This window comes from Streptopelia decaocto (genome assembly GCF_964273445.1).
Source record: "Streptopelia decaocto genome assembly, chromosome: 15".
NCBI lineage: Eukaryota > Metazoa > Chordata > Aves > Columbiformes > Columbidae > Streptopelia > Streptopelia decaocto.
Window position 1 is genome coordinate 12818510 of NC_138670.1, and position 12238 is coordinate 12830747.

The window sequence follows — 12238 nt, forward strand, 5'->3', positions numbered from 1 at the left end:
TCTTCTCTAGATTTCCCAGCTGCGTGTTTTTCCAGTTTCACATTTTCCTCGTCTTCTGTCCGTTATATTTTTCTTGGTTTTTCAGCCTGATTTTTTTCCCCATCACTGTTCAGCGTCGTGCGATATGCGATGGCTGGATTCCATCTGCCGGCCAACATGCCAGATGCCTTTGTTGTCTAGAACAGAAACACGTGTCTGAACACTGTGCTATAAACTGCTGCTTAAAACCTCAGACATATGAGGACCAGAAGTTGAAACCTTTTGGATGAAATTGTGCCCCACTTTTTCACATGGGGCATCCACCAGGATGTCCTTGGCACAGAAGCTCCTCCTGGTCCCTCTGGAAAGTGTTGTCATTGGTTTTGTACACACCCTTGACCTTCCTTCTTGTCACCACCTCATCAGAGGAAACCATAAATTGTCTATACCAGGATCAGAAGTGTTTAGGAAAATGAATCTTCAGCATTGCCACGTATCAAGCTTTTCAGTTCCCCGCTATTATTTTTGCTCTAATTACAGCCATTGACTCACTAAGCACGCTGCACAATTTTTCATTCCACTGAGAATGAACCCTTCTTAACCTGTGGCAGGTTTTAGGTCCTGGAAGATGAGGTGCTCAGCTGGGCTCTGTTTTGGAATGTTCTTTGCCCTTTTCATTTGCATAACAAATCTCGCAACTCGACCTTTAACCAGTCTTGTGACTGTGTTACATGGGCCAACAGGTGCCCTGAGCATGGATGTCCTTTTGTAGATGAATTCTTTTCTTGTATGACAAAAAAATCTGATTTTTCAAGGGGGAGATTTGAAATTTCCCCTCCTGCCCGAGTGTTGGTTACCGTGATCCAGAGGGTTTTGATTGATTTGAATTTCTGCTCGCCCCTGCCTGGCCGAGAGAGGTCTCGTATCAGGATCTTCCCTTCTGAGGACTTAAGCTGCCTTATTCCCTCTCCTGTTTGTGTGGACTTGGGAATTCATCTCTGTCCTGATTTCATGGTGCAGCATTTCAGAATGCAGAGGCGTTGGGTAAAGCGGGAAAGAAAAGTAACAGGGCCAGTGCTGAAGGGAAATGGGAGTGAGTGAGGACACAGTAATAAGGTGATTCCCGTGAGTCTCGGACTATCTTAGAAAACGGAACCAAAGCACAACAGGAACTTTTCATCTGTCCTTTTTGCATTTCTGCAGGGTTTCCAGGTGCTAGTGGAGACGGAGTGGCTGGATTTTGGCCACAAGTTTGCAGATCGCTGTGGCCATGGTGAGAACTCGGATGACCTAAATGAGCGCTGCCCGGTGTTTTTACAGTGGCTGGACTGCGTCCATCAGCTCCAGAGGCAGTTCCCTTGCTCTTTCGAGTTTAACGAAGCATTCCTTGTGAGTTGTGGCTTGAGAGATTGCTGTTTTATAGAGCGCTGCTAAACCGGTACCCAGTACTAACACCCCGTAGAGCCCCAAGGGGTGTCTGATTTTCCCACCTGTCTGTGATAACCTGCAACCTGATAAAAGAAACAGGAAACTGCCCAGACACAGTGGACAAAAGTACTTGTGTACTTCGTGGGACATGAGCTCTGTTCGCTCTTAAAACCAGAGAGAGACCCTTGAAGACTTTTTTTAAACTTTAAAGAAATAGATTATATAAATTTAATAGTCTCACTTCAGAGATGCTGAAGTAACTCTGGTATAATACATCAAATCAGCATGATAAAAGTGATAGTTTGATCCTCCTTTCCATTCAGTTTTTCTGCTGAAAACGTGTAGGATAGACGAGCTGTGTTTGTTTTCTTTGTGGACAGCTCTCCTGTTAGAAATCTGCCTCGAATGCTCTCAGTCAGTCCTCGGGGCAGCAGGTCTCTGGGAAAGTGGCACTCACTGACCACAGGACCCGTAATCTGAAGAATTAAAAGTGTCTGATCCACTCATAGATTTCAAGCATATTCCTGTGATTGCAATTGACTTGAATTACCACCTGCCAGCTCAGCCATGTAACTGAGTCTGTGTACAGTCCCGGCTTAGCTGGGTTGTGAAATGAGATCCGGAACGTTGTGAGCGGCTCCACAGCTCACCGCTCATCTGCAGGGGCCGTGTGCGAACATACCCTGAGTGTTCTGGCCTTTTTACAGTAAACCCCTTTATTTATTAGAGTGTTGAAACACTTGTCTTAATTTAAATGATTGACTAACCTCATGAAAGTCATTTAAATGCTTCAAGTTCATCTTGAGCTGTTTTGTCAACCTGGCACCACAGCATGGAGTGAATAATGACCAGGATGGGTGTGCTGTGTGCATTTGTACCAACATACACAAATTAACTTTTCTCCTCACTATTCTTTGCCTTTCTGTGCTGCATTAATGTTTTGTAACAGGTGTCCTGATTCTCTTCTTTGCCTATCCTGCAAGGCTGTGAGTTTCCACCAGCAAGGCTTTTATACGTGATTGTGAACAAATATTTTGCCTTTATATTTTCTATTTTGTCCTGAATTTTTTTGGTTATGGTTTTAAAGGACTCTGGTGTGCTTGAATTCTTTTGCAATTAGTTTATGAGGAGCTATGCAAAAAACGCCAGGTGTATTTCTGGATCAGGCTTTAGGAAAGGGGGGGTGGGTTGCCCTGCAGAGGAAAGATCTGGTGCTTCTTAAGCCTGAATGTTGATTCTCACACTAAGTTGATGTCTTCTGCCACATGATGATATTTGTATCGGTCTGTGCAGGTCAAATTGGTGCAGCACACCTACTCTTGCCTCTTTGGTACATTCCTGTGCAACAATGCGAAAGAGAGAGGAGAAAAACACACTCAGGAACGGACCTGCTCTGTCTGGTCTTTGCTGCGGGCAGCAAACAAAGCCTTCAAAAACCTGCTCTACTCCTCGCAGTCCGAATCCGTACGTATCCACACAGAGTCCCGTAGGGTTCCAGGTATAACATTCTCAAAAGCACGTACCTTAAGAAACACCCAGGCTTGTAGCCTCAGGACATCTTAATGTCATCATGCAAACAGTGCAGAGGTCGGCGTTGCCAGAAAAGCGAGCTCAGCTCTTCTTGTCCATGTTTGCCTTTGAACACTCCTCAGTCGGACTTTTCAGGTCTCGCATTACGTTTGCTGGTATTTGAGGAATGTCAAATGCAACCTCAGAAACTTCTCTCCGCTGGAAATGCGTAACTAAATATTTTGCTTTCTTTTTTGTAACGGAAAATATTCTGGTGTTTGACAAATAGACCTTTTGAGAGGAGCATCATAAAATTGTGCACAAATTAGACATGTTGCCTATATTCATCTTAATTCTAAACAGAAAAAGTAACGCCGATTATTTAGTCTGTCTTTGTTTCTCTTAATACTTTCACATTTTCGGTTTGGCTTTTCCGTCGTAGCTCACTGGAAGGGACTTAGTCATGTCTCTGTGTATTTGAGAAGAGGGCACGTCAGGCATTGAGGGACACAGTGTGGTGGACATATGAACAGTCAGCAAAAGTCATCATGATCAGGACAGCAAAGACTTCTACAAATATTTACACCCTTTATGTTTATAAAAGTATCAGAGACCATAAACCTAATTGTAAGGACTATGCGATGATTTTGCGTACGAGAGATGTGGCTTTTAATTGTTCCTGAGAGTAAAATGAAAACCTGGCTTAGAAGGAGAGAGTTTGTAGCTACGTTTGGGATAAAAGGATTAATTTTCCATTCAGAGCAGCCCTCCATGGCTGACCCTCCCTGGGACACGGGGCGCGCAGCCTGCGCTCCGACCACGCACAGATCCCGTTGGTTATCGCAATGGGCGACAGCAGAGAGAGCCCTTTGCAACCTGACATTGTCATCGTAAGAGCGGATGTGACAGGAGACACTGCAGATAAATACAGCTTGTGAGGACTTCAAAATTCAAGTTTTCCTTGCTCAGGAGGAGCTTAGAGAACGCTTTGCGAGCGGGCTGGTCCGGCCTCGGGCTGCCCTCATGTCCTGTGTCCCGCTGGGCAGATGCCATCTCAGTGACTTGGCCTCTGTTGTCAGCAAATGCTACACTAGTGCTGAACTAATTAGGATAATTCATCCATATGAGGGAGTTTTGCTCATTTCTTGTCTTGTATTCATCTTTCTGTGGTTTGGCTTTGGTGTTTAAAAGGTGCCTCTGTGATGTAGCCGCATCTGTTGTAAAACCGTAGTTGTTTAGGAGCATCACCCACCAATGTGAGCCCAGCCCACCCTCCGCCCAGTGCCCGCGAATCCTGCTGCTCCCTGCCCTTGCCTGCTTGGCCACGAGAAAGTTGCCTGGGAAAACAGTGGAATTTATCAAAGCGCTTTTAAACTGAAATAGAAAGCGTGTTCCACGAGCCAGGAATCCCTTTTAAGAGCAGGCTGCCTCTTCAGCAAAGTATTTCTGCGTGTACTTAATTTTTAACATCTGAGTGCTTTCATTAAAGACGGGCTTAGCTTTGAACCGGAGCCTGTACAAGGAGGTTATTAGTTCAGCTCTCATGTGTAACACAAAGTACGAGGAAATCTCTGTGCTAACAATGGGCCGCTGGATTCTGCAGCGGGTTCAGTTGCTCAGCAGCGTTATTAAGGTGTAGGTTCCCACAGAGCACATTGCAGTAAGTCATTCATGAGGAGCTGAAAGCCACTATTGTTACGCCTCAGCCTCCTTCTCTCAAAGAAAACATAATTATATATCCAAGCGCAGCTATTAAAGCCTTCAGAGTTACCTAGAGATCCAGCAAAGCCTCCCAGCTGCAAACCTGAATAATAAACTACCCTGATCAGATTTGAACACCTCTCTGCACCCTGCGAGCGAGCGGTTGGTTGTTTCTGAACCTCGCATGCTCTCCCCTCTCAGGTGCTGTATCCCGTGTGCCATGTGCGGAACCTGATGCTCTGGAGCGCCGTGTACCTGCCGTGCTCGTCCCCCTCCACGCCCGCCGACGACACCTGCGCCCCGTACCCTGCGCCCGGCTCTAGCCCTGAAGATCAGCCTCTGGGCAGGTGAGCCTAGAGCCCAGAAACCCCACCCTGTAAAGTAAGATCAACTGAGAATATTGGGGGATATAAAGAGGATGATACTTGTGGTGGGAGGGGGGTATCTTTCACAAGCTGATTGGTGGGGCTGTTTGACTGACCAACCCAAAAGCAGCATGTTGTTTTTTCATTTTTGAAAGCTGTTTACATTTCAGGGGCGATAGCAAAACAGAGAGATTAGCAAATAGAATTAAGCTCTGGGTATTGCATAGCGGGTGACAGAGATTTTATCAGACCACTGCTGAAATGGAGCACGCTTTCTCCTCTGTTCTCAGGAGCATCCTGCCTGTAGAGATAAACTAACCATAATGAAATGGCTTTCTCCACCTATTTCCTTCTTGATGGCAGTGAGAAGCATGATAGTCAGGCATGAGAAATCCTGGGTGGTGGATTCTAAGAGACTGGACAACACCCTCAGACAGACAGTGTGTCCTGTGCGGGGACAGGAGTTGGACTCTGATCCTTGTGGGTCCTTCCAACTCAGGACATTCAATAATTCTATATCAGCTTTTGTTTGCTTGTCTTGAATTGCAGTTATTTTTCTGTGTTGCATAACTATTTCTTTGCTTTTTTTGTACAATGATTCTGAGCACATGTTAACGTGGAGGTGTGACCAGACTCTAAACATTTGTGCTTTGTGGTAAAGGGATTATTCTGGGAATGCTTGAAGTCTGAACGAACATATTTTCCTGATGGCAAACAAAGAAAGTACTGAAGCTACAGATGGTCAAAATGTGCTCCTAGATAACACTTCACAGAAGTCCATTAGTTAGCAGATTGTTACTGCCCTAATTGTGGGGGGAGTTTTTAAACCATAGTAGATAAATGTTTTAAAAAAATAAAGTTGCCTGACTTTGGATTCTGATTTTTTGTACCTTTCCAGGTTACCAAAAACACGATCGTTTGACAACCTGACGACGGCCTGTGACAGCAGTGTGCCTACAACCAACCGGCGCAGCAGCGACCCCAGCATCAACGAGAAGTGGCAGGAGCACCGCCGGTCCCTGGAGCTGAGCAGCCTCGGCAACGCGGGGGACGATCCCTTTGACGGGGACGGCCCGAGCAAGCAGGGCCGCGCTCCGCTGGGAGCCGAACTCTCTGTTGCAGCCGGTGTGGCGGAGGGACAGATGGAGAACATTTTGCAAGAGGCCACTAAAGATGATGTTGGTCCGGAGGAGCATTTAAGGGGTAGCCTGGAGACAGTAGGGAAAGGGGAGGAGATGGCCCTGGAGAGGGAGAAGAGAACTGAAAATCTCCATGGGTTTGGCGGTGACTTTTGTGGAAAGGCCGAGGTGGATCCAGGTATTCTCATGAACAATCCGCATCCAGTGTCCCAAGGTCTTTCTGAGCTGAAAGGACAAGAGGATGAGCATTCTGAGCTCAGCAGTGCTCTCCAGAAGTTGCCTCAGGTGAGAAGGCTACAGACTGTACCTGGGGAGGGCTTTGTAAATAGAGACGCTCAGAAGAATCCGGAGGAAGAAGGTGTTGGCAAACTGGAAGGAGAAGAAGAGAACCTGTACGATAGCAGCCTTCCGTTACCTCTTACAATCCCGCACGAGTCAAAAACATCCAACATTGAAAGTTCTACGGAAACCTTAACAGAGAATGAAGCAAAGCAAGAGCTCCTGCCCAGGGCTGCTTGCCACAGACCTCACCCAATCGACAACAGTGCTGACGATCTTCCGCGAACTGTTGAAAACAGGCCGGAGGGGGAGAGCGTGCTAGAACTTCAAAAACTGGGAACAAAAGTACATAGGACTTCTGGTAGCGGCAACACACACATCCCGATGCCTTCCCCTTGTGCCTTGCCTTTCGCTGAATGTAAAGACGAGATTGTGTGTAACGGCGAGCTGGAGCCTGAGAACAAGATGACGGAGAAGCACGCGGGGTTTAGTATCGCTCAGAAATACCACGTGACAAACGGACACTGTGTGAACGGAGAGGATGGGAGGATCAAAGCCTCTCTGAGCCGGCAGGTGTCCACGGCCAGCTGCAGCTCCGCGCAGCTTCACCTGAGGAACTTGCACCAAAAATGGATGTTTAGCCACCTCGGGAAGCAGCAGGCGGCCAGCAGCCCCGACCAGCCCGCCAGGAGCCACCTGGATGATGACGGGATGCCCGTCTACACCGACGTCATCCAGCAACGCCTGCGCCAGATAGAAACTGGCCATCAGCAAGAAGTGGAAACCTTGAAGAAGCAAGTGCAAGAGCTGAAGAGCCGGTTGGAGAGCCAGTTCCTGAACAGCTCCTTCCGGCTCAACGGCGACTACGGAGACGAAGTGGTGAGTGAAATGGTAACTGGGCCGCTGCTGGAAACCGTGGGTTAGTTAGTCAGGTTTGGATCATGACATATTGTCAGCTCTCGGTTCATGGGTCAGGTAGGGATGGTTTTGGCCTGCAGGCTTTTAGAAAACTCTCAGGGTCATTCTGAAGAGGGCAGACAACTGAGTGCGCAGCAGATAGCAATTAGTGGTGACTAATATTTCACTGTATTCCAGTTTGACCATGAATAAAGCAAAGGTTCATTTCAGGACGGGTGTTTCACAGCATACGTGCGCATACCTGGACGTACTTAGACAAGCACATTGACCTTATTCCAAAACCTGTTTGTCTTCCTGTTACTTTCATATACAGACAAAGATATTTTTCCAGGGCTGTGCATGTTTCATTTGCTGGGACAGGAGAATAGGAGCTCATGGGGCTTTGCTGGGGGTGAGAAAGATGCAGCAGTGGCTGCTCTGGTAGCTCAAACCCTCTGTCAGAGGGCTGTCCCGCTCAAGGCTCGTTAACTGGAACAAATTAAGAGCTTTTGTGACAGCCCTATGTCAGTGAGGGTTTTTTCTCAACAAATAATAATTGTAAGAGAGCTTTTAAACCATTTGGCTTTTACTTGAAAGCGTTCAAAGTCATAAAAGTAGAGACTTAAGCTTGAGGCGTGATTGAAATGCAGGACGCTAATTTCTGTAGCGATTAAATGATCCATGTAGTTGTGGTTGCAAAAGACATTTTAAAATCAGAAATAAGTGTAATTCCAAGTTGCAGATCTCACTATCCAGTAGGGTTCCTATACATCTCTGTACATCTTGGGTGGGTTTTTAAGTTGCTTCTCCCCCACCTGTTTTTTTGCCTAATTTCTTCTCCTGTCTTGATTAATAAGAAAAAGCCAAAAGAAATACATTCGCTGGCCTTATTGCTTGAATGCGACACTGATGCAGAGAACAAACGGCTCTGGGGGTTTCTGCAAAACTTGGGGTTTCTAAGACTCTGTATCAGTTAAATAAAAGAAATTAAGAGGGGAGAGGTTCTTGGGGCAACAGGCAGGGGAGGAGGAGAAGGACGGGAAGGGGAGGAGATGCACAACCCTTAAAGAGTAGGGCTTTCCAACTTCAGTTTGTTTAATTTCCTATTGTGTAGAAGTGGCAGAGGTGCTGGATAGTCCCAGGTACATTTGTTGCAAAAAAATACTCAGTTTCTTGGCTATTTAAATTGGCGATAACAGCACCAAGTGCTCCCTCTGGGGAGTCGTTTGCTGCTGGAAAAAGCTGGGATTCCTTGAAAGAAATCAGTGCTTTGGCTTAATTATTATACTTCTGGGTCTTAAGGGCCTTCACAAACTGCGTATCACACTGTTCTCGACAAAATTCACCATTTTAAGGGCTCTGGTCGCTGCCTTCTATTTGTGCCTTGGCTCAGGAGAAGCGGAGTTTCTTCTGGAGCTCCAGAGGTGCCCATTCCTCAGGCACAAAAGGCCGTTAACCCAGGATTTCTTGCTATTTTTCATGTATTTTAAGGGCTGGCTGAGTTTTAAGTCAGTTAAAATACAACTCTTGCCTGCCTACACTGTACTACGGAAGCATTATTCCCAAAAAACTATATAAATGGAATATATACGGCTCAAACTGGGAGGTTTCCATGTGTGATTTGCCTTGTATTTTCTGGAATTTTTGCCGACAAAATGTATCGCTGGTCTTAGTTGTGGAAATGAAACAACCTTGGAAATGCGACCATGAGCCACCAAGCGCAGCTTTTTTGGTCAATCCCACAGCATTGCCAACACAACAAACCCCAGATGTTTCAATCCATTCTGCCTCACATCATCCTCCCATCGCAGCGTCAAAAGCCGACCTGTTGGCGTCGTGGGTTTGGTTTTTGTTTGCAATTCGCCACTGCACAAACTGCTTCATGTGGCGTTTCTAGTCCCCTTCATGAAGGTGCTTTTGCCTTCGCTGCCACGTGGGTGAGTCACTGGGCTTTTTTGCCTTCCCAGCGCAGGCACAACCTGCTCTTTGTCAGCAGGAGGGACCCTTTTCTCCCCATGACCGTCCGGTTTTGGCTCGGGTGGAGGTAGGGCCACGGGACGGCTCTGTTCAGCTGTGTTTGTTTGCCAACAGACGTCTATACCCGACTCGGAAAGCAATCTGGATCAGAACTGCTTGTCTCGCTGCAGCACAGAGATTTTCTCTGAAGCCAGCTGGGAGCAGGTGGACAAACAGGACACAGAGGTACAGACTAAATCCCTGTCGCACTCATTCTCCTGGGAGGACGGGAATTTCCTCCTTCAAATCGTCCCCCAGCCTTTGGGCGGCTGCTGCTTCTTGGGAATTCTCTTCCTTGCGTTTTCTCTCGTGCTTTAAAATCGGTACCTGTGCCTATGAGCCCTCTGCTCGCTGTGCCACTCAGAGAAGCTGGGGAAGGTCTGGGGAGCTGTAGGAGCTTTAGGTGGACACCTGCTTGGTGACTATTCCTGCCCTGGATACTTTTAAAGTGTGGAAAAGAAACACAGAATTGGATTTTATGACTTAATTTCTGTCTGAGGGGAGCTTGTTGCATCTCCTCTCAAAGGAAAGGTCTCTGTCTTTGATTGAATTTGTGCTCTTAGAGTGAGCGCTTCACTCGTGCTGCTTTGCTTCGAGTTTGTGAGCGCAAACGAGATGGGTTTGTTTCCGCTAATTGCTAAATGGCTCCGTTTGGGGTTCTGTTTCCCCCAGGTGACGCGATGGCTCCCCGACCACCTGGCCGCGCACTGCTACGGCTGCGACAGCGCCTTCTGGCTGGCCAGCAGGAAGCACCACTGCAGGTAACCAGGGCCGCTCCTTCCCTTTCCAACCAAAAAAGGGCTTCCTTTTGCCATGCTGTTCCCTCCTCAAGGTGGGTGTCAGACCGAGCGGGGCTGGGGACGCTGCTGAGTGCACAGAGCTGCTTTGGAAGGACAGAAGTTTCTCCTGTTCACTTCCAGCTCGTGCAGGGTCTGTTTGAAAAGCCAGATTTGGTATCTGCTCCAGTCCAGACAGATCCTGCCTTTTTCCCCCAAGCTGCATTTGCAGGCAGCTGGCTGTTTAGCTTTTTAAGAGGGTGTAAATAATAAAAAATACTAGTTTGGCATCTTAGCATTCAGTATTTCAATACTGCAAATGTACGAATAGCACCTTCTTCCCGTTTCTGGTTGTAAACCTGCTCCTTTCCTTTTCTAACCTTTCTTCCCTTTTCACTCAATCACTCTCTAATGAGAGATTCTGATGAGGACATCTATGTGAAATTGAGGTTTTCTGGATTATTCTTTGCCAGACATCTTGGCAGCCCAGGCTGCATCAGACAGCGCGGGCAACAGGGGCCTTTTGATTCCATCACAGTCTCAGTACAGACAGAGAATATCAGATTTCTAAGTTCTGTTTCAAATAAATTCCTATTCCTTGTTTCTGGACATGAGAAAACCATAAGAATCATCATTTAAATACATGGCAGTTATCACATTTTGATGCTTCATTGTTTATAGAAGTTGCAGGCAATTATAAACATCTTGCTTGGTTTGTGTCCATTTTCTATTTTGCCCCATTTAATCTTCTTGATAAACAAACCCAGGAAGAATGAGCAGAACTGGGATGTCTTTGATTTTGTTTCCTGTCCACCGTGTTTGTGCAAAGCCTTCAGATGAAAAATATAATTACTAAGCACACAGTTGTGCACATCTGAAGGGCTTTCTAAGTTAAAATGCTCTTTTCCTTTGTCCTTCTCTGTGGTATCAGCGCGGTCACACTGACCAGCGTGTGACACCCGCGCTCTGTGCTCTGCAGAGCTGCGTGGGGGGTGCAGGACACCCCAACACCGCCAGGAGCTCACACTGACTCAGCCTTCCAAGTCTGATAGCAAAATACCCTTTATTATCCTTTGTTTATTCGTCAGGTCTCACCTGGGTTGAGCAGGCTGTCCACAGCACGTCTGGTGGTGGAACCAACACAAAAACTGGGTATTTCCGTAAAACACAGTTTCAAAACCCCAGTGATCAGGGGCAGCCTGCTCAACATCTCACCTGAGAGTGAAAACGAGGTGAAACCCGCACACTGTAAGGCCTTGAGCAGCGTAAAAATAAAAATACTGGCTTCCTTCATTGCCACTATTTGCTTCTTTTGCTCATTCCCTGCTGAGCTCTTTCTCCCCTCCTTGCAGGGCCGCTGAAGGTGTTGAGCAGATCTGGTGAGCATTTCCAACAGCCCCTCTGCTGTCTGTCCGTCTGTCCCGGTAACTTCTCCACACTAACTCGCTCTCTTCCCCCTCTTTGTTTCTCACTTGCCTGGAAATCACTAGTGATAAGTTGGGGGTGGCGAGCACGATGTGTCGTATGTTTAGATCCGGATGAGCAGACCACTCTCCACGTTTAGGACTTGGCTTTGGTAGCTTAAGCCGGGGTGTGGATCACACTAACACTCACAGTCAGTAATTCGTGTGTTTGAGTAACAGCGAATGCTTCACTTCTAACCGAGGAGAGAATGTCCTTCCAGTTTGGTCGTTCTGCTTTTATTTTTGATTCTTTTTTGCTTTATTTTTGGGATTGTTATCAAACAATTCTAATATTGCTGTGCAGCGTGTTGACAAAAACCTGCCACTTCTTTTAGAGGAACTTAAAATACTGTGGCAGTAACGGGTCGTGCAGAGCTGGTGTAGAGGGTTAGCGTCACAACAAATGGGTGAACAGCTGTGGCTGGGGAAGAAGAGGTGTCGGTACCGTGATTTTAAGTCACCCTCGGAGGGGCAAGACCGCTTTTCCAGCGTGTTTTTTGACATCTCTTATTAATCTATTGAGCGAAGCAGAGGACCACCCCGATAGAAAGAGTGAGTTGTTCAGAGCTTTAATAACTCGAGGGAGAACAGGCACAGAACGCTATTATCTATCGCAGAAGGATAAAACAACAAACCCCAGCATATGTCTGGAAGCTGGTGAGCTGCAACAAACAGATCCTTGTCTT

The 12238-nt window shown here is 46.9% G+C and overlaps 1 protein-coding gene across 6 annotated transcripts in view; it reads left to right on the top strand.

Moving 5' to 3' along the window:
- The window catches only part of MTMR3 (myotubularin related protein 3), an 80632-nt gene that overhangs the window by 64263 nt on the left and 4131 nt on the right, over window positions 1-12238 (top strand). For 3 of the 6 annotated variants that reach the window (XM_082066134.1, XM_082066135.1, XM_082066136.1), the window contains 7 exons: window positions 1183-1368; window positions 2701-2871; window positions 4819-4964; window positions 5881-7279; window positions 9389-9499; window positions 9986-10074; window positions 11442-11468. In XM_082066134.1, the coding sequence (XP_081922260.1) occupies window positions 1183-1368; window positions 2701-2871; window positions 4819-4964; window positions 5881-7279; window positions 9389-9499; window positions 9986-10074; window positions 11442-11468 (2129 nt within the window). The remainder of the gene's footprint in view (window positions 1-1182; window positions 1369-2700; window positions 2872-4818; window positions 4965-5880; window positions 7280-9388; window positions 9500-9985; window positions 10075-11441; window positions 11469-12238) is intronic. The other 3 variants (XM_082066137.1, XM_082066138.1, XM_082066139.1) reach the window with 3 other exon arrangements.